The 22,500-nt window shown below is 45.5% G+C and overlaps 1 protein-coding gene across 1 annotated transcript in view; it reads right to left on the bottom strand.

Moving 5' to 3' along the window:
* Nucleotides 1-15,359, bottom strand: part of minar1 (membrane integral NOTCH2 associated receptor 1) — a 104,272-nt gene extending 88,913 nt beyond the window's left edge. The window contains exons 1-3 of the mRNA XM_046348857.1: nt 15,032-15,359; nt 13,279-14,265; nt 10,666-12,141 (exon numbers count right to left, since the gene is read on the bottom strand). Coding sequence (XP_046204813.1) covers nt 10,666-12,141; nt 13,279-14,118 — 2,316 coding nt within the window. The 5' untranslated portion in view covers nt 14,119-14,265; nt 15,032-15,359. The remainder of the gene's footprint in view (nt 1-10,665; nt 12,142-13,278; nt 14,266-15,031) is intronic.
* Between the last annotated feature and the right edge of the window lie 7,141 nt (nt 15,360-22,500).

Below are 22,500 nucleotides of genomic sequence, written 5' to 3'. Positions count from 1 at the left end.
GAACTGTGTGTGTGTCTGCGTGCATGAACTGTGTGTGTGTCTGCGTGCATGAACTGTGTGTGTGTCTGCGTGCATGAAATGTGTGTGTGTCTGCGTGCATGAACTGTGTGTGTGTCTGCGTGCATGAACTGTGTGTGTGTCTGCGTGCATGAACTGTGTGTGTGTCTGCGTGCATGAACTGTGTGTGTGTCTGCGTGCATGAACTGTCTGCGTGCGTGCGTGCATGAACTGTGTGTGTGTCTGCGTGCATGAACTGTGTGTGTGTCTGCGTGCGTGAACTGTGTGTGTGTCTGCGTGCGTGAACTGTGTGTGTGTCTGCGTGCGTGAACTGTGTGTGTGTCTGCGTGCGTGAACTGTGTGTGTGTCTGCGTGAACTGTGTGTGTGTCTGCGTGCGTGAACTGTGTGTGTGTCTGCGTGCGTGAACTGTGTGTGTGTCTGCGTGCGTGAACTGTGTGTGTGTCTGCGTGCGTGAACTGTGTGTGCGTGCGTGAACTGTGTGTGTGTCTGCGTGCGTGAACTGTGTGTGTGTCTGCGTGCGTGAACTGTGTGTGTGTCTGCGTGCGTGAACTGTGTGTGTGTCTGCGTGCGTGAACTGTGTGTGTGTCTGCGTGCGTGAACTGTGTGTGTGTCTGCGTGCGTGAACTGTGTGTGTGTCTGCGTGCGTGAACTGTGTGTGTGTCTGCGTGCGTGAACTGTGTGTGTGTCTGCGTGCGTGAACTGTGTGTGTGTCTGCGTGCATGAACTGTGTGTGTGTCTGTGTGCATGAACTGTGTGTGTGTCTGCGTGCATGAACTGTGTGTGTGTCTGCGTGCATGAACTGTGTGTGTCTGCGTGCATGAACTGTGTGTGTGTCTGCGTGCATGAACTGTGTGTGTGTCTGTGTGCATGAACTGTGTGTGTGTCTGTGTGCATGAACTGTGTGTGTCTGTGTGCATGAACTGTGTGCATGAACTGTGTGTGTGTCTGCGTGCATGAACTGTGTGTGTGTCTGTGTGCATGAACTGTGTGTGTGTCTGTGTGCATGAACTGTGTGTGTGTCTGTGTGCATGAACTGTGTGTGTGTCTGTGTGCATGAACTGTGTGCATGAACTGTGTGTGTGTCTGCGTGCATGAACTGTGTGTGTGTCTGCGTGCATGAACTGTGTGTGTGTCTGCGTGCATGAACTGTGTGTGTGTCTGCGTGCATGAACTGTGTGTGTGTCTACGTGCATGAACTGTGTGTGTGTCTGTGTGCATGAACTGTGTGTGTGTCTACGTGCATGAACTGTGTGTGTGTCTGTGTGCATGAACTGTGTGTGTGTCTACGTGCATGAACTGTGTGTGTGTCTGCGTGCATGAACTGTGTGTGTGTCTGTGTGCATGAACTGTGTGTGTGTCTGCGTGCATGAACTGTGTGTGTGTCTGTGTGCATGAACTGTGTGTGTGTCTGTGTGCATGAACTGTGTGCATGAACTGTGTGTGTGTCTGCGTGCATGAACTGTGTGTGTGTCTGTGTGCATGAACTGTGTGTGTGTCTGTGTGCATGAACTGTGTGTGTGTCTGCGTGCATGAACTGTGTGTGTGTCTGTGTGCATGAACTGTGTGTGTGTCTACGTGCATGAACTGTGTGTGTGTCTGCGTGCATGAACTGTGTGTGTGTCTGCGTGCATGAACTGTGTGTGTGTCTACGTGCATGAACTGTGTGTGTGTCTACGTGCATGAACTGTGTGTGTGTCTACGTGCATGAACTGTGTGTGTGTCTGCGTGCATGAACTGTGTGTGTGTCTGTGTGCATGAACTGTGTGTGTGTCTACGTGCCTGAACTGTGTGTGTGTCTATGTGCATGAACTGTGTGTGTGTCTGTGTGCATGAACTGTGTGTGTGTCTGTGTACATGAACTGTGTGTGTGTCTACGTGCATGAACTGTGTGTGTGTCTGCGTGCATGAACTGTGTGTGTGTCTACGTGCATGAACTGTGTGTGTGTCTACGTGCATGAACTGTGTGTGTGTCTGCGTGCATGAACTGTGTGTGTGTCTGCGTGCATGAACTGTGTGTGTGTCTGCGTGCATGAACTGTGTGTGTGTCTGCGTGCATGAACTGTGTGTGTGTCTGCGTGCATGAACTGTGTGTGTGTCTGTGTGCATGAACTGTGTGTGTGTCTGTGTGCATGAACTGTGTGTGTGTCTGCGTGCATGAACTGTGTGTGTGTCTACGTGCATGAACTGTGTGTGTGTGTCTGTGTGCATGAACTGTGTGTGTGTCTGTGTGCATGAACTGTGTGTGTGTCTGTGTGCATGAACTGTGTGTGTGTCTGTGTGCATGAACTGTGTGTGTGTCTACGTGCATGAACTGTGTGTGTGTCTACGTGCATGAACTGTGTGTGTGTCTACGTGCATGAACTGTGTGTGTGTCTACGTGCATGAACTGTGTGTGTGTGTCTGCGTGCATGAACTGTGTGTGTGTCTACGTGCATGAACTGTGTGTGTGTCTGCGTGCATGAACTGTGTGTGTGTCTACGTGCATGAACTGTGTGTGTGTCTATGTGCATGAACTGTGTGTGTGTCTGCGTGCATGAACTGTGTGTGTGTCTGTGTGCATGAACTGTGTGCATGAACTGTGCGTGTGTCTACGTGCATGAACTGTGTGTGTGTCTGCGTGCATGAACTGTGTGTGTGTCTGTGTGCATGAACTGTGTGCATGAACTGTGTGTGTGTCTACGTGCATGAACTGTGTGTGTGTCTACGTGCATGAACTGTGTGTGTGTCTGCGTGCATGAACTGTGTGTGTGTCTGCGTGCATGAACTGTGTGTGTGTCTGCGTGCATGAACTGTGTGTGTGTCTGCGTGCATGAACTGTGTGTGTGTCTGTGTGCATGAACTGTGTGTGTGTCTGTGTGCATGAACTGTGTGTGTGTCTGCGTGCATGAACTGTGTGTGTCTACGTCCATGAACTGTGTGTGTGTCTGAGTGCATGAACTGTGTGTGTGTCTGTGTGCATGAACTGTGTGTGTGTCTGCGTGCATGAACTGTGTGTGTGTCTGCGTGCATGAACTGTGTGTGTGTCTGTGTGCATGAACTGTGTGTGTGTCTGTGTGCATGAACTGTGTGTGTGTCTGCGTGCATGAACTGTGTGTGTCTACGTGCATGAACTGTGTGCATGAACTGTGTGTGTGTCTGTGTGCATGAACTGTGTGTGTGTCTGCGTGCATGAACTGTGTGTGTGTCTGCGTGCATGAACTGTGTGTGTGTCTACGTGCATGAACTGTGTGTGTGTCTACGTGCATGAACTGTGTGTGTGTCTGCGTGCATGAACTGTGTGTGTGTCTACGTGCATGAACTGTGTGTGTGTCTACGTGCATGAACTGTGTGTGTGTCTGCGTGCATGAACTGTGTGTGTGTCTGTGTGCATGAACTGTGTGTGTGTCTACGTGCATGAACTGTGTGTGTGTCTGTGTGCATGAACTGTGTGTGTGTCTGCGTGCATGAACTGTGTGTGTGTCTGCGTGCATGAACTGTGTGTGTGTCTACGTGCATGAACTGTGTGTGTGTCTACGTGCATGAACTGTGTGTGTGTCTGCGTGCATGAACTGTGTGTGTGTCTGTGTGCATGAACTGTGTGCATGAACTGTGTGTGTGTCTACGTGCATGAACTGTGTGTGTGTCTACGTGCATGAACTGTGTGTGTGTCTGTGCATGAACTGTGTGTGTGTCTGTGCATGAACTGTGTGTGTGTCTGTGTGCATGAACTGTGTGCATGAACTGTGTGTGTGTCTACGTGCATGAACTGTGTGTGTGTCTACGTGCATGAACTGTGTGTGTGTCTGTGTGCATGAACTGTGTGTGTGTCTACGTGCATGAACTGTGTGTGTGTCTGTGTGCATGAACTGTGTGTGTGTCTACGTGCATGAACTGTGTGTGTGTCTGTGTGCATGAACTGTGTGTGTGTCTACGTGCATGAACTGTGTGTGTGTCTACGTGCATGAACTGTGTGTGTGTCTGTGTGCATGAACTGTGTGTGTGTCTGTGTCTACGTGCATGAACTGTGTGTGTGTCTGTGTGCATGAACTGTGTGTGTGTCTACGTGCATGAACTGTGTGTGTGTCTGTGTGCATGAACTGTGTGTGTGTCTGCGTGCATGAACTGTGTGTGTCTACGTGCATGAACTGTGTGTGTGTCTGTGTGCATGAACTGTGTGTGTGTCTGTGTGCATGAACTGTGTGTGTGTCTGCGTGCATGAACTGTGTGTGTGTCTGCGTGCATGAACTGTGTGTGTGTCTGTGTGCATGAACTGTGTGTGTGTCTGTGTGCATGAACTGTGTGTGTGTCTGCGTGCATGAACTGTGTGTGTCTACGTGCATGAACTGTGTGTGTGTCTGTGTGCATGAACTGTGTGTGTGTCTGTGTGCATGAACTGTGTGTGTGTCTGCGTGCATGAACTGTGTGTGTGTCTGCGTGCATGAACTGTGTGTGTGTCTACGTGCATGAACTGTGTGTGTGTCTATGTGCATGAACTGTGTGTGTGTCTGCGTGCATGAACTGTGTGTGTGTCTGCGTGCATGAACTGTGTGTGTGTCTACGTGCATGAACTGTGTGTGTGTCTACGTGCATGAACTGTGTGTGTGTCTGCGTGCATGAACTGTGTGTGTGTCTGTGTGCATGAACTGTGTGCATGAACTGTGTGTGTGTCTACGTGCATGAACTGTGTGTGTGTCTACGTGCATGAACTGTGTGTGTGTCTGCGTGCATGAACTGTGTGTGTGTCTGCGTGCATGAACTGTGTGTGTGTCTACGTGCATGAACTGTGTGTGTGTCTACGTGCATGAACTGTGTGTGTGTCTGCGTGCATGAACTGTGTGTGTGTCTGTGTGCATGAACTGTGTGCATGAACTGTGTGTGTGTCTACGTGCATGAACTGTGTGTGTGTCTGTGTGCATGAACTGTGTGTGTGTCTACGTGCATGAACTGTGTGTGTGTCTGTGTGCATGAACTGTGTGCATGAACTGTGTGTGTGTCTACGTGCATGAACTGTGTGTGTGTCTACGTGCATGAACTGTGTGTGTGTCTGTGTGCATGAACTGTGTGTGTGTCTACGTGCATGAACTGTGTGTGTGTCTGTGTGCATGAACTGTGTGTGTGTCTACGTGCATGAACTGTGTGTGTGTCTGTGTGCATGAACTGTGTGTGTGTCTGTGTGCATGAACTGTGTGTGTGTCTACGTGCATGAACTGTGTGTGTGTCTACGTGCATGAACTGTGTGTGTGTCTGTGTGTGTGTCTACGTGCATGAACTGTGTGTGTGTCTGTGTGCATGAACTGTGTGTGTGTCTACGTGCATGAACTGTGTGTGTGTCTGTGTGCATGAACTGTGTGTGTGTCTACGTGCATGAACTGTGTGTGTGTCTGTGTGCATGAACTGTGTGTGTGTCTACGTGCATGAACTGTGTGTGTGTCTACGTGCATGAACTGTGTGTGTGTCTGCGTGCATGAACTGTGTGTGTGTCTGTGTGCATGAACTGTGTGCATGAACTGTGTGTGTGTCTACGTGCATGAACTGTGTGTGTGTCTACGTGCATGAACTGTGTGTGTGTCTGTGTGCATGAACTGTGTGTGTGTCTACGTGCATGAACTGTGTGTGTGTCTGTGTGCATGAACTGTGTGTGTGTCTACGTGCATGAACTGTGTGTGTGTCTGTGTGCATGAACTGTGTGTGTGTCTACGTGCATGAACTGTGTGTGTGTCTGTGTGCATGAACTGTGTGTGTGTCTGTGTGCATGAACTGTGTGTGTGTCTGTGTGCATGAACTGTGTGCATGAACTGTGTGTGTGTCTACGTGCATGAACTGTGTGTGTGTCTGTGTGCATGAACTGTGTGTGTGTCTACGTGCATGAACTGTGTGTGTGTCTGTGTGCATGAACTGTGTGTGTGTCTGTGTGCATGAACTGTGTGTGTGTCTACGTGCATGAACTGTGTGTGTGTCTGTGTGCATGAACTGTGTGTGTGTCTACGTGCATGAACTGTGTGTGTGTCTGTGTGCATGAACTGTGTGTGTGTCTACGTGCATGAACTGTGTGTGTGTCTACGTGCATGAACTGTGTGTGTGTCTACGTGCATGAACTGTGTGTGTGTCTGTGTGTGTGTCTACGTGCATGAACTGTGTGTGTGTCTGTGTGCATGAACTGTGTGTGTGTCTGTGTGCATGAACTGTGTGTGTGTGAGATTCGAGGAAGGGAAGCGAGGGAAATGATATCCTTTTCAACTGTTTAATTAACACTGTTGAATCTCTAGACATTTGTGACAGTACTTCTATGACATCCCGTCTCTGTCTACATGTACATGGGAGATAATGACTTTACATAGAGTAAAACTACATTAACAGCCACGGGCATTTATTTGCTTCAATCACTGAACACAACTGGCGGTTATTAGAGACAGGTTTCTATTTGAGCCAGGCGTCCATTTCCTTAACGAACACATCTTTTGCTCAATAAAATGTTGAAAAGACAAAGATGTTGCTTTCCTTAATCTTCTTTTGCATAATCTTTACAGCAATTCACTTAAACCTGTCATTTATTAGAAACCGGTGTTTATGTACTGAAATATATAGTAGACTGCGTTTGAATTACTGTTACAGTGCTATTTGGATTGTTGGATTTGTTCAGACATTTCTTGATTTCTTGTTGTTTTGATTGATTTATTATCATGTGTGTTCTTGCATAACATTTTACTACATTGCTAGGAGCTAGAAACATAAGCATTTCTCTGCACCCACTATAATTAATTAATAAGGCCCGAGTAGGTGTGGTATATGGCCAATATACCACAGCTTAGGGCTGTTCTTCTTAGAACCACCCATCCCGGATCCTGGAGAATTGTCATCAGCAACGCTGAATAGCTTAGCGCCACAGTCAAATAATATTACTAGAAAATATTCATATTCATGAAATCACAAGTGCAATATAGGAAAACACAGTTCAGCCTTTTGTTAATCCACCTGTCATCTCAGATTTTGAAATTATGCTTTACAGCGAAAGCTAGGACCGGGAGTAACAATAGCCACCTCTCTCTTTTGCGCACAAATCACTCTGAGAGCTCCCACCTGTCCACTTACGCAATGTGGTCATTCATGCTCATTCTTCAAAATAAAAGCCTGAAACTATGTCTAAAGGCTGTTGACACCTTAGGGAAGCCAACAGAAAAAGGAATCTGGTTGATATCCCTTTCAATGGGAAATAGGGATGCATAGGAACACAGGGATTTCAAAATAAGAGTCGCTTCCTGATTGGATTTTTCTCAGGCTTTCGCCTGCAATATCAGTTCTGTTATACTCACAGACGATATGTTTACAGTTTTGGCAACTTTAGAGTGTTTTCTATCCTAATCTGTCAATTATATGCATATTCTAGCATCTGGTCCTGAGAAATAGGCCGTTTACTTTGGGAACGTTATTTTTCCAAACATAAAAATAGTGCCCCCGAGCTTCAAGAGGCATTGCAGAGTGCCTGGATACAGCTCTTAGCCGTGGTATACTAGCCATATATCACAAACCCCTGAGGTGCCTTATTGCTATTATAAAATGGGTCACCAAAGTAATTAGAGCAGTAAAAATAAATGTGTTGACATACCTGTGGATTACGGTCTGATATACCATGGCTGTCAGCCAATCAGCATTCAGTGCTCGAACCAACCAGTTTATAACATCTGCTAAACTGTGCATGCAACCAATAAACTTTGATTTTATTTGAAATATGTGCTGATGCCAGGCTATTAAAAGGGACAAGTGGCTATTTGAGACTTAATTGAAGTTTTACAGTTTAAGGGTAGTTATTATGAGCCGTCCTCCTCTCAGCAGCCTCCACTGGTGTAGTTAAGGGTAGTTATTATGAGCCGTCCTCCTCTCAGCAGCCTCCACTGGTGTAGTTAAGGGTAGTTATTATGAGCCGTCCTCCTCTCAGCAGCCTCCACTGGTGTAGTTAAGGGTAGTTATTATGAGACATCCTCCTCTCAGCAGCCTCCACTGGTGTAGTTAAGGGTAGTTATTATGAGCCGTCCTCCTCTCAGCAGCCTCCACTGGTGTAGTTAAGGGTAGTTATTATGAGCCGTCCTCCTCTCAGCAGCCTCCACTGGTGTAGTTAAGGGTAGTTATTATGAGCCGTCCTCCTCTCAGCAGCCTCCACTGGTGTAGTTAAGGGTAGTTATTATGAGCCGTCCTCCTCTCAGCAGCCTCCACTGGTGTAGTTAAGGGTAGTTATTATGAGACATCCTCCTCTCAGCAGCCTCCACTGGTGTAGTTAAGGGTAGTTATTATGAGCCATCCTCCTCTCAGCAGCCTCCACTGGTGTAGTTAAGGGTAGTTATTATGAGCCATCCTCCTCTCAGCAGCCTCCACTGGTGTAGTTAAGGGTAGTTATTATGAGCCATCCTCCTCTCAGCAGCCTCCACTGGTGTAGTTAAGGGTAGTTATTATGAGACATCCTCCTCTCAGCAGCCTCCACTGGTGTAGTTAAGGGTAGTTATTATGAGCCGTCTTCCCCTCTGCAGCCTCTGAGTGGCCTACTTACAGTTTTGACTTAAAATCTGCATGAAAATCTACGGTAAGACTTGAAAATGTCTGTCTATCAACAACCAACTTGACAGCGTGTAACGGATTTCCTAGTCTTCGTCTGAAGAGGTGTAGCAAGGATCGGACCAATATAACTACGTGAAATGGAAACAAAACAGTCCCGTGTGGCACAAACACTGACACAGGAAACAATCACCCACCAAACACCCAAAGAATATGGCTGCCTAAATATGGTTCCCAATCAGAGACAACGATAAACGCCTACCTCTAATTGAGAACCAATTCATATTCATGAAATCACAAGTGCAATAATAGGAAAACACAGTTCAGCCTTTTGTTAATCCACCTGTCATCTCAGATTTTGAAATTATGCTTTACAGCGAAAGCTAGGACCGGGAGTAACAATAGCCACCTCTCTCTTTTGCGCACAAATCACTCTGAGAGCCCCCACCTGTCCACTTACGCAATGTGGTCATTCACGCTCATTCTTCAAAATAAAAGCCTGAAACTATGTCTAAAGGCTGTTGACACCTTAGGGAAGCCAACAGAAAAAGGAATCTGGTTGATATCCCTTTCAATGGGAAATAGGGATGCATAGGAACACAGGGATTTCAAAATAAGAGTCACTTCCTGATTGGATTTTTCTCAGGCTTTCGCCTGCAATATCAGTTCTGTTATACTCACAGACAATATTTTTACAGTTTGGCAACTTTAGAGTCTTTTCTATCCTGCAATATATGTGTCAAAATAATTTACTTTTTATCCTGAATACCAAAAAATACAAAACTGTTATTTGGGGCAAATCCAACATAACACATCACTGGGTACCACTTTCCATATTTTCAAGCATGGTGTTGGCTGCATCATGTTATGGGTGTACTCGTCGTCAGCAAGGACTGATGAGTTTTTCAGGATAAAAATAAACTAAATGTAGCTCAGCACAGGCAAAATCCTAGAGGAAAACCTGGTTCAATCTGCTTTCCAACAGACACAGACAAATTCACCTTCCAGCAGGACAATAAACCTAAAACACAAAGCCAAATCTACACTACCAAGACATGGCCAAATCCACACTACCAAGACAACATGGGATGTTCCTGAGTGGCCTACTTACAGTTTTAACTTAAAATCTGCATGAAAATCTACGGTAAGACTTGAAAATGTCTGTCTATCAACAACCAACTTGACATCGTGTAACTGATTTCCTAGTCTTCGTCTGAAGAGGTGTAGCAAGGATCGGACCAATATAACAACGTGAAATGGAAACAAAACAGTCCCGTGTGGCACAAACACTGACACAGGAAACAATCACCCACAAAATACCCAAAGAATATGGCTGCCTAAATATGGTTCCCAATCAGAGACAACGATAAACGCCTACCTCTAATTGAGAACCAATCTAGGCAACCATAGACCTACATAAACACCTAGATGGAAACAACCCCATAAATCTACAAAAAACCCTAGACAGTGAAAAAACCTTGATGAGACAAAAAGCACACATATCACCCATGTCACACCCTGACCTAACCAAAATAATTAAGAAAACAAAGAATACTAAGGTCAGGGCGTGACACAGCGCTTGAAGAATTTAGAGAATAATGGGCAAATATTGCACAATCCAGGTGTGCAAAGATCTTAGAGACTTACCCCAAAATACTCACTGACTTACTTGAATTGCTGCCAAAGGTGTTTATAACGTGTATTGACTCGGGGGGTTAACACCTATCTAATCAAGATATATTAGTTAACAACAAAAAAATCTTGTAGATGTTTTTACAATTAAATCCATTTTATCCCCATTTTGTAACATAACAAAATGTGGAAAAATTCAAGGGGTGTGAATACTTTTCTTTGTCTGTTCTTGAACAACATACAGTGCGGTCCAGCACTTACAAAGGACTTATATAAATGTATTCCATTGTTCTCACCTCGTTGATTACTCTTGTCATGTTTCTGTAATGATAATAATACTACATAGGATTTTAATAGCACTTTTTTCCCAAAGACGCTTCCTTGTGGTAGAAAATATGCTCTAATATTACATCAAAACAGCCCAAAAAACACAGAGTATCGAATGTTGGTGTAATGTGAAAAGTGTTAGAAATGTAAACCATTTTTCTTACCTCTTTGGCTTTCCTGTGTCTGTCCTTGGTGTCCCTTTCTCGGTCTCTGTCTCTGTCCTTGTCTTTGCCCTCATCCCCATGGTGCGAAGAATACGACACCGTTCTCCAGTCCCGTGGTGAGTTGGCGATGCTCGCCACCTTTGACTCCGTGGCGCTGTTCTCCTCATTGAGTGAGCGTGACGACCTCCGCGTGAACATACTTTTCTTAATTGCCTTGACCCTCAGACTCTCACTGTCTGAGCAGCCCCACTCCACTGATCCGTTATCCACCTTGATGTTGTGGCCTGTTGTGTGGCACTGAAAGACATGGGGCGAGAGGTTGGGGTCGGGGTGAAGGTGATCTGGGGTGGAAGTGGTGGCTAAAGCGTTTTCGTCCGGTCTCCCGTTGGTTTCGGGTTCCTGGATCTTCTCGTCGAGTTTGGTGAGCTTGGAGAGCACCTGCGAGATCTCCCCTCGGACTCCGGACAGAGACTCCAGCTTCTTCTCGATCTCACCTATCCTCATAACAAGCTTACACACGCTCGATTTGAGCTCGTCGTCCGTGTTCTCTAGGGAGTGAAAGAGGCAGTCCAGCTTGGACTTGGCCAATTTGACCGTGTTGCATTCGGGTGAGCTGTCGCCGTCAGACTTCATGGTCACCTGAGAGAGAGATCCGATGCTGTTGTAGCACGACGATTGGATGACGCCCAGTGAGTCGCACACGCTCATGTCGTCAAGGAAGCGGAAGATGTCACTGATGTCATCGCTGATGATCTCAGAGTCCTCTTCCGAGTGTTTGCACGAGTGCCTCTCTCTCTCGACGTATTTTGCGTGAGCGGCGGCATAGTCTTTTAGCTTCCTCTGTTCGGCCTGCTCCGTTTGTGTCCCTATGCTGGACGAGCTGTCTATGTTACCTCCTTGAAAAGACGTACTGTTGATGCCTTTCTCTTTAAATCTTTTCCCAACCTCTCTTTTGTCGACACCCACCCCGGGACCGCACGCCATTGAAGACATATCCTTTGTTTTCAACCCATTGGTTTTCTTTGCGAACCCTGAAGGGGAGGCCACCACTTTCTCTTTAGCACACTGAAAGTGCTGCTCATTCTCTTTATTGACTACATTGTGGCGATGGTTGTCTTTCAGTGGTTTCCCACTCAGAAATGACCTCTCAAAATCCGGTGGCCCTTCTTCAGCATTCAGACTCAGGCTTTTCACGGGCCAAATTGGCTGCTTCCCCGGCCTAGCCGTACTTCTCCGTGTGTTCACACACTCTGTCACTGTCGTTGGCCCGAAATACGTAGACGCTTGAAGGTCGTCCAGACTCTCGTGCTTCGCTCGCCGTTTCTCCTGAATGGGTGAGTTCATAGTAGGCTCAAAGTAGGGGTTACTGTAGGGCAGCTCGAAGCTGTGGTTGAAGAATGTGGCAGGTTTGTGGAGCTCTCTCCGGTGGTAGCCTCCAGTTGCCCTGATGTTTGGTTTGCACTCTGAGGTGATGACCTATAATGACAATGGGGTAACATTTCATTAAGTTGCTCTTAAACATTATGGTAATATTGTATTGTTTGGTTCTAAGTCAAGCTGATAAGAATATCTGTTAACTGACTAAAACCTAAAGGTAATAGTTTCAGAGAAATTTGGTAGTTGTTTTGAGCAATTTTTGTTATTTCACAAGTGATTTTGTCGTTGTTGTTACAGACTCATTCACTTTTACAACAACATGTTAATACACTGTTGTGTTAACACATCAGTCAAAACACCCTGCATTATCAAATCAAACAAAGAAAGAGTCAAACTAAGCATAAAGGTGCTGGATGTAACATTAGGCTCAGACCAAGCCTTTCTAGAAAGAAATGTGTTTTATAGATTGGTTATTCTCACTGATGTCCATTGAGACATTTCCATTCTAAGTGACATAGGCTATACAGATGTAGGATCTTCATTTGATCACTCTTTGTTGATGAGACTTTTCCTGTGCCAGAGGAAATGCAGATGACCTTCATGATTGACATAAGTTCATTAAAAACCTGCACTAACGGTTATATTAACAGTATTCCACTTTTCATGTAGCCTCATTTTGACCAATCAAGCAACATTATGAACTAAACGTTGAAATCCTGTTGTTGCGGGATTATATTTCTGCAACAATGCAGGTCTAATTAAGATCCTACATCTGTAGATCTATGGACCAGTTTCAGGAAGTGGGTAGGTACTGTTTTATCACTTTTGTTTTGTCCTTTAGGTTTCTTGTGCTTTTCTTTGACATTTAGATGGTAAGATTAGCAAACAACGGCACAAATACTTACAGCTAGCACCGTTTAGTAGGAACAAAACAACTCAGAACATGGCACAATGTAGCTGACCACATATCACAGTGAAAATTAGATAGTGATAATTGATAACAGATGGTTAACAGTGGAGGAGGCTGCAATGGAAATCAGTCTGACTGTATCTTCAATGTTTGTTTTTTCATGTATTGTTGTTTCAGTGTAGTAATGGGACAACATTAAATCTCAAACTTGTTGGGGGTACTTCCAAACAAATATGTCAGGATAAGTATTGTTGCATAATGAATGATATGCAAATGCTTAATAAAAATAAATAAATAATATAGAATTAAAGACCAGAGACACAGACCTGTGGGGAGAACGCTAGCAGGTTGTGAAAATCCTCCTTGAAGATGTTTCTCTTCTGGACACAGGAGTGGACAGAGAAGGGCTCCGTGTGGTTGATGTGTTGCAGGGACTCCTGGTCTGTGGTGGACTCACTGTCAATGTCTATGGGAAAGTAGGTGCTCTGCATCTCACAGGGTGGCGATGGAGGACTGCAGCTTGAGTACTGGGGCAGGTGCTGCAGCTTGTCTAGCGACGCTGCTCGACATTTTAGATCCTTGTTTACGCCCAATAGGAACTTAGGGTCCGAGGTCGGGATAAACTGTGGGCTGCAGTTGGATTTCGAGCTGGCGGAGTGGGAATGGGGGTGTGGGCGGGGGTGGGAGGAGTTGTTTTGGGACATGGGGCGATGGTGGGGGTGGTGACCCGCCCTGGAGGGTTGATAACCTCCGCCCCTCTCATAGTCCTGGTACTTATAAACATCAGTGTCGGACCTACATGACTCAAACGACTGGTTCTTGTGGAACTTGGGCCTCGGTGGTGCCATTGGGAACTTATCTTTGGCGATCCCCCCGTTCATTTGGATTAGGTTAAACATAGTGACGATATCCGCTGCCACCATGAGTTTCTTAGACTGCTGGTCCTCAACAGTACATCTCATCTTGTCTTTGAAGAGAGTGGCAGGGAAGGCTGGGTCCAGGCAGGCTGTGTAGAACAGAAGGCTCCGTAGCTTGGCCAAGTGGACCAAGTCAAAGCGGGCACACAGGGACTTACAGAGGTCCTGGTAGGACACACTACTGTGTTTAGTGTCTAGTTCCTCCAGGATCCGGACTAGGAACAGGGAGTACTCTGGTAGGGGATCCATGGCATGTGGTGTGGGATGGAGCTAGACGTTGATATCCTCGTTAATCGCCTATTCTTTAAGTATACTGTACAGGGGATGCCATTGAGATGGAACGTCTCAAATACAAGGGAGACCTGTCCCCCTTATGAGAGAGATAGGAGGATGACCCTGAGAGAGAGAGAGAGAGAGAGAGAGAGAGAGAGAGAGAGAGAGAGAGAGAGAGAGAGAGAGAGAGAGAGAGAGAGAGAGAGAGAGAGAGAGAGAGAGAGAGAGAGAGAGAGAGAGAGAGAGAGAGAGAGAGAGAGAGAGAGAGAGAGAGAGAGAGAGAGAGAGAGAGAGAGAAAACACAGCAGAGAGAGAGAGAGAGAGAGAGCAAGATATTGACTATTGGACAATCACATACCACAATCAAAACATAGCCAAACATTGCAAGTAATAATAATCATGAATATAAGGTGTTACATCCCATGTTATTATCCCAAAGCAATAGTTATCCCTGTGCATGTGACTAATAAACGAATCTAATGATCACGTCTATTTGTGTTATTGTGAATAAGACAGAAATTAAATGTGGTAATAGTTTGGAGAAGGCTTCACTCTTTAGATAGGGATCAGTAAAGATTGGTTTTCATATTAAATTAATTCCAAAATATATACTATCAGGCAGCTGCTATTAAATGTATATAATTTTCAGGAATATTGAGTAGGCTACGTTTTTGTCATTGTATACCCACTAGATTCAGTTCAAGAACTCTAAACAGTGTCGTTCCTCAAACAGAAATGGATATACACACCGTCATAATTCAATCACATTTGCATAACCTCAGATTCACCGCTGAGTACTTCGAAACAGAGAATAAAATCCATATTCTAGTTCTTCACTGGCGCGTGCGATCATACGGTACATAACCAACAAAGGGACAAATAGACTCACCTAACGCACGATTCCATTTGCTCTCATCCGAGTGAGCATTCAAAAGGTATAGATTCCTCAAAGTCATCAAAACAAGGCGGCAGCAATGCGAAGTTGACGCACAACATTCATTCTTCAATTGAACCATACACCATAATATACATTCCAGTCGGACAACGTAGTAAATAACCAGCCAAAAGATCCGATTCGATCCCCAGTCACTCCCGTTCGGATAATCCTTCATTTATCATATTTTGTATTGTATTCCAATAGGTGGACTATGTCTTCACTCCGGGACCGGATTTGCGGTAGCTGTTGGAACCGAGCTGTCGGCGTTCTCACGCGCGCGCGTGTGGTGCTAAAAAGGCACCCAGTCGGCTTTGTTTCCACCTAGAATGACGTAATTACACCTTAGCACCAACTGCAAGTCAAGCACAGCGATGGAGACTATATATTCATATTGATCATTATCCTGTACATTATTCACCATATGGCGTGTTATAGTCAGTACAACATACAACATGGCTCATTCCTAATGTGTCAGAGTTATGTGTATACATTCCATTTAAAACACCGTACGATCGTTTTTCTCTCTGTTAAATGCGAGGGGAAACGTTTGAATGTATATGAATCATACAACACAAAGTAGTGTATCTGGTTAACTGTGCACTGGTGTGACGTTATATATGCGCGCCTGCTGCAGTGGGGTGTATTCATGGGATGCTAAGGGAAGACGCGATTTCCCAAATATTTAACCAATAAAAATGATAAAATAATTGATTTCCTCTCTGTCTTTTCATAATTTTCGGTCAATTCGCATGTGCCTGAATCTCACTGGAAAAATTACCAGAGCGAGGGACACAGCACCGCTATGTAGCCCGAGGGACACAGCGCCGCTCTGTCTCAGTATATGTAGCCCGAGGGACACAGCGCCGCTCTGTCTCAGTATATGTTGCCTGAGGGACACAGCGCCGCTCTGTCTCAGTATATGTTGCCCGAGGGACACAGCGCCGCTCTGTCTCAGTATATGTTGCCCGAGGGACACAGCGCCGCTCTGTCTCAGTATATGTAGCCCGAGGGACACAGCGCCGCTCTGTCTCAGTATATGTTGCCCGAGGGACACAGCTCCGCTCTGTCTCAGTATATGTAGCCCGAGGGACACAGCGCCGCTCTGTCTCAGTATATGTAGCCCGAGGGACACAGCACCGCTCTGTCTCAGTATATGTAGCCCGAGGGACACAGCGCCGCTCTGTCTCAGTCTCAGTATATGTTGCCCGAGGGACACAGCACCGCTCTGTCTCAGTATATGTAGCCCGAGGGACACAGCGCCGCTCTGTCTCAGTATATGTAGCCCGAGGGACACAGCGCCGCTCTGTCTCAGTATATGTAGCCCGAGGGACACAGCACCGCTCTGTCTCAGTATATGTTGCCCGAGGGACACAGCTCCGCTCTGTCTCAGTATATGTAGCCCGAGGGACACAGCGCCGCTCTGTCTCAGTATATGTTGCCCGAGGGACACAGCGCCGCTCTGTCTCAGGGCCCGACACAGCTCCGCTCTGTCTCAGTATATGTTGCCCGAGGGACACAGCGCCGCTCTGTCTCAGTATATGTAGCCCGAGGGACACAGCGCCACTCTGTCTCAGTATATGTTGCCCGAGGGACACAGCGCCGCTCTGTCTCAGTATATGTCTCAGTATATGTAGCCCAGGTATCTGATGCTGTATGGACCAAAATAGTATAACATGTTCCGCCGTAGCATTTGATTGGTTGATGCCAGCAAGCATTTGGCCAGTGGTGGAAAAAGTACTCAATTGTCATACTTGAGTAAAAGTAAAGATACCTTAATAGAAAATGACTCAAGTAAAAGGGAAAGTCAACCAGTAAAATACTACTTGAGTAAAAGTCTGAACGTATTTTAAGTATCAAAAATAAATTAAATTGATCAAATATACTTAAGTATAAAAAGTAAAAGTAAAAATAATTTCAATTTCCTTATATTAAGCAAACCAGACGGCTCAATAATTTGTTTAATTGACAGATAGCCAGCGGCACACAGACATAATTTACAAAGCATTTGTGTTTAGTGAGTCAGTCAGATCAGAGGCAGTAGGGATGACCAGGGATGTTCTCTGTTTAGTGAGTCAGTCAGATCAGAGGCAGTAGGGATGACCAGGGATGTTCTCTGTTTAGTGAGTCAGTCAGATCAGAGGCAGTAGGGATGACCAGGGATGTTCTCTGTTTAGTGAGTCAGTCAGATCAGAGGCAGTAGGGATGACCAGGGATGTTCTCTGTTTAGTGAGTCAGTCAGATCAGAGGCAGTAGGGATGACCAGGGATGTTCTCTGTTTAGTGAGTCAGTCAGATCAGAGGCAGTAGGGATGACCAGGGATGTTCTCTGTTTAGTGAGTCAGTCAGATCAGAGGCAGTAGGGATGACCAGGGATGTTCTCTGTTTAGTGAGTCAGTCAGATCAGAGGCAGTAGGGATGACCAGGGATGTTCTCTGTTTAGTGAGTCAGTCAGATCAGAGGCAGTAGGGATGACCAGGGATGTTCTCTGTTTAGTGAGTCAGTCAGATCAGAGGCAGTAGGGATGACCAGGGATGTTCTCTGTTTAGTGAGTCAGTCAGATCAGAGGCAGTAGGGATGACCAGGGATGTTCTCTGTTTAGTGAGTCCTCCAGATCAGAGGCAGTAGGGATGACCAGGGATGTTCTCTGTTTAGTGAGTCAGTCAGATCAGAGGCAGTAGGGATGACCAGGGATGTTCTCTGTTTAGTGAGTCCTCCAGATCAGAGGCCCCAGATAGAGGCAGTAGGATGACCAGGGATGTTCTCTGTTTAGTGAGTCCTCCAGATCAGAGGCAGTAGGGATGACCAGGGATGTTCTCTGTTTAGTGAGTCCACCAGATCAGAGGCAGTAGGGATGACCAGGGATGTTCTCTGTTTAGTGAGTCAGTCAGATCTCTGTTTAGTGAGTCCACCAGATCAGTAGGGATGACCAGGGATGTCCTCTGTTTAGTGAGTCCACCAGATCAGAGGCAGTAGGGATGACCAGGGATGTTCTCTGTTTAGTGAGTCCACCAGATCAGAGGCAGTAGGGATGACCAGGGATGTTCTCTGTTTAGTGAGTCCACCAGATCAGAGGCAGTAGGGATGACCAGGGATGTTCTCTTGTATGAATTTGGCCATTTCCCTGTCAAAATGTACTTTTGGATGTCAGGGAAAATGTATGGAGTAAAAAAATACATTATTTTCTTTAGAAATGTAGTGAAATAAAAGTAAAAGTACAGATACCACCAAAAACTACTTAAGTAGCACTTTAAAGTATTTTTACTTAAGTACTTTACACCAGTGCATTTGGCTTCCCTTGATACATCTTTTATATATAAAATATCTCAGCTGTGGGTTTTCCTTGTTCAGCAAAATGCCCCCCCAAGGGAGGCTGGTTTGAATTTGGCTTCAGACCAATCAAATAACTTTCAAAGCAAAACTTCCTTTTCAGAAAAATGTGCCTGTTTCTGGTCTGCTTGTGTTGATGTCCTGCTGTAACTAAAGTGAACCTTTTCCTAAACCATGGAGAGAGATGGGGATTTGGACTTGTGGTTTTGACTTCATTCTCTGTACAGGCCAATGAATATGATGGTGATTCTGATCTAACCATAAATGTATATGTTTTGCCACTGGCCTGAAATGAATAAAGTTCAATATGTAGCCTAGTTGTAGCCTGGTAGATTCACGTTAGCTAGCTAGCTGGGCTACCTTAGCTGGTTCATTGTTGCCCACCGCTAACTAGCTAGCCATTTCACATCGGCTACACTAGGAAGTTAGGCTAACTAACTAAAATGCTTGCTAGCCTATGACAACAAAAACTAAAAAGTGTAATGTATGACAGAGTCATAGACCCTTTTACCAACAAGACAGAGAGGAGGATGGCATTAGCGTTCAACTAGTCTAGGTGAGTCAACATGATGTTTCACACACACACACACACACACACACACACACACACACACACACACACACACACACACACACACACACACACACACACACACACACACACACACACACACACACACACACACACACACACACACACACACACACACACACACACACACACACACAAATCAGTCGCATGGACAGCCACATGATGTTTATCAACATTGATTGGACTACATTTTTGGTATCTTTATGTTTGTTTTCAGTGATCTAAACTCAGCATATGATATAGCCTTGTTGATTTGATGACGCTTAGCTTCCTCAGTGTATTTACCCAGGCACCTCTACTGATCTGCTGTAAGGTGGAGTAGGAAGAGTGCCTGGGTAAAATCACTGAGGAAGCTAAACCAGTAAAAAAAGCCATATTACAACCTATGTCGTCATATTTGCGTTGTTCGCTCTACAACTGTAAATTCATACACCATAGTGATATACAATAAGGTCGTGACAACAAAAAGACAACAGTCACAGTGGTGGATTAAATTAAACTACACATTGTTTCACATTGTCACAAAACCAGAAAGCAGCATCTGTCCAGTGAAGTCCACAAAGCAAATATTGCATGTAACAAACAGTTATATAACCTGCAGCATAGTCAAGCAAGTTAATGTTAGAATGCTAGAATGCTAGAAAAGATCTGTTCTTCATTAGTCTGATGTCGAGCTCTGTTCCAATCCAGTTCTACATTCTACAGCCGATGGCAACCCCCTCTCCTCTTTTCTCATTTCCTCCCATACAAAATAGTGATGCTCATGGTTTGAGATCCCAAATGTACAAACTCACATAGTCTTGTCCTTGCTATAGTTATTAACAGTCACATTTCCTTAAAGCCAACCATGCATTCAAGGTGAACTGTATGTGTCATCATGAACATTGCAAAATACAGACGTTCTAATAATTTGCTTCAAGAAATAAAATACAAAACCTCTTCAGGTCTCTACCATTATTATCCCCAAATGCAAAGTGTATTAATTCAATTGACGGCATAAGAATCAGCTTGGACTGCTCTCCTATATCTGCATCAAAGAAAACATTAGTAAGCTTATAATAGTGGGACTGCAGTTAGGTGAGGGACTGCAGTTAGGTGAGGAATTGCTGTTAGATGAGGGACTGCAGTTAGGTGAGGAACTGCAGTTAGGTGAGGGACTGCAGTTAGGTGAGGAATTGCTGTTAGATGAGGGACTGCAGTTAGGTAAGGAACTGCAGTTAGGCGAGGGACTGCAGTTAGGCGAGGGACTGCAGTTAGGCGAGACTGCTGTTAGATGAGGGACTGCAGGTAGGTGAGGGACTGCAGTTAGGCAAGGGACTGCTAGGTGAGGGACTGCAGTTAGGCGAGGGACTGCTGTTAGACGAGGGACTGCTGTTAGACGAGGGACTGCTGTTAGACGAGGGACTTCTGTTAGATGAGGGACTGCTGTTCAGCGAGGGACTGCTGTTAGACGAGGGACTGCTGTTAGGCGAGGGACTGCTGTTAGGTGCTGTTAGGAGACTGCTGTTAGATGAGGGACTGCAGTTAGGCGAGGGACTGCTGTTAGACGAGGGACTGCTGTTAGACGAGGGACTGCTGTTAGGCGAGGGACTGCTGTTAGGCGAGGACTGCTGTTAGGCGAGGGACTTCTGTTCGGCGAGGGGCTGCAGTTAGGCGAGGGACTGCTGTTAGATGAGGGACTGCTGTTAGGCGAGGGGCTGCAGTTAGGCGAGGGACTGCTGTTAGATTTTTTTATATATATATTTTTTTTAACCTTTATTTAACTAGGCAAGTCAGTTAAGAACAAATTCTTATTTTCAATGACGACCTAGGAACAGTTGGTTAACTACCTGTTCAGGGGCAGCTTGGCAGCTTGTCAGCTCGGGGATTTGAACTTTCAACCTTCCGGTTACGAGTCCAACACTTTAACCACTAGGCTACCCTGCCGCCCCTATGATAAGGGACTGCTGTTAGGCGAGGGACTGCAGTTAGGCGAGGGACTGCTGTTAGGCGAGGGACTGCTGTTAGGCGAGGGACAGTGCTGGGACTGCTGTAAGAGCATTCCACCAGACACCTGTGAATTTGCAACTAACCAGAGTCATAGCCAGCAGCATATCACCCTGCATACCACCCTGCATACTACTGCTGGCTTGCTTCTGGAGCTAAGCAGGGTTGGTCCTGGTCAGTCCCTGGATGGGAGACCAGGTTGTGTTGGAGGGCCAGTAGGATGCATTCTTTCTTCTGGTCTAAAAATATCCCAATACCCCAGGGCAGGCTGTTGTCTTTCGGATGGGACATTAAACGAGTGTCCTGACTCTCTGAGGTCGTTAAAGATCCCATGGCATTTATTGTAAGAGTAGGGGTGTTGTATACCCTATCCACAGTCTGTCTAGTAGTTGTATACCCTATCTACAATCTGTCTAGTAGTTGTATACCCTATCCACAGTCTGTCTAGTAGTTGTATACCCTATCCACAGTCTGTCTAGTAGTTGTATACCCTATCCACAGTCTGTCTAGTAGTTGTATACCCTATCCACAGTCTGTCTAGTAGTTGTATACCCTATCCACAGTCTGTCTAGTAGTTGTATACCCTATCCACAGTCTGTCTAGTAGTTGTATACCCTATCCACAGTCTGTCTAGTAGTTGTATACCCTATCCACAGTCTGTCTAGTAGTTGTATACCCTATCCACAGTCTGTCTAGTAGTTGTATACCCTATCCACAGTCTGTCTAATAGTTGTATACCTATCCACAGTCTGTCGAGTAGTTGTATACCCTATCCACAGTCTGTCTAGTAGTTGTATTCCCTATCCACAGTCTGTCTAGTAGTTGTATACCATATCCACAGTCTGTCTAGTAGTTGTATACCCTATCCACAGTCTGTCTAGTAGTTGTATACTAGTAGTTGTAACCCTATCCACAGTCTGTCTAGTAGTTGTATACCCTATCCACAGTCTGTCTAGTAGTTGTATACCCTATCCACAGTCTGTCTAGTAGTTGTATACCCTATCCACAGTCTGTCTAGTAGTTGTATACCCTATCTACAGTCTGTCTAGTAGTTGTATAGCCTATCCACAGTCTGTCTAGTAGTTGTATACCCTATCTACAGTCTGTCTAGTAGTTGTATACCCTATCCACAGTCTGTCTAGTAGTTGTATTCCCTATCCACAGTCTGTCTAGTAGTTGTATACCCTATCCACAGTCTGTCTAATAGTTGTATACCCTATCCACAGTCTGTCGAGTAGTTGTATACTCTATCCACAGTCTGTCTAGTAGTTGTATTCCCTATCTACAGTCTGTCTAGTAGTTGTATACCCTATCCACAGTAGTTGTATACTGTCTGTCTAGTAGTTGTATACCCTATCCACAGTCTGTCTAGTAGTTGTATACCCTATCCACAGTCTGTCTAGTAGTTGTATACCCTATCCACAGTCTGTCTAGTAGTTGTATACCTATCCACAGTCTGTCTAGTAGTTGTATACCCTATCCACAGTCTGTCTAGTAGTTGTATACCCTATCCACAG

Source organism: Oncorhynchus gorbuscha, linkage group LG05 (genome assembly GCF_021184085.1).
Source record: "Oncorhynchus gorbuscha isolate QuinsamMale2020 ecotype Even-year linkage group LG05, OgorEven_v1.0, whole genome shotgun sequence".
NCBI classification, from domain to species: Eukaryota; Metazoa; Chordata; class Actinopteri; order Salmoniformes; family Salmonidae; genus Oncorhynchus; species Oncorhynchus gorbuscha.
Note: the sequence above shows the minus strand (reverse complement) of the source record. Positions and strands in the feature narration are given on the sequence as shown.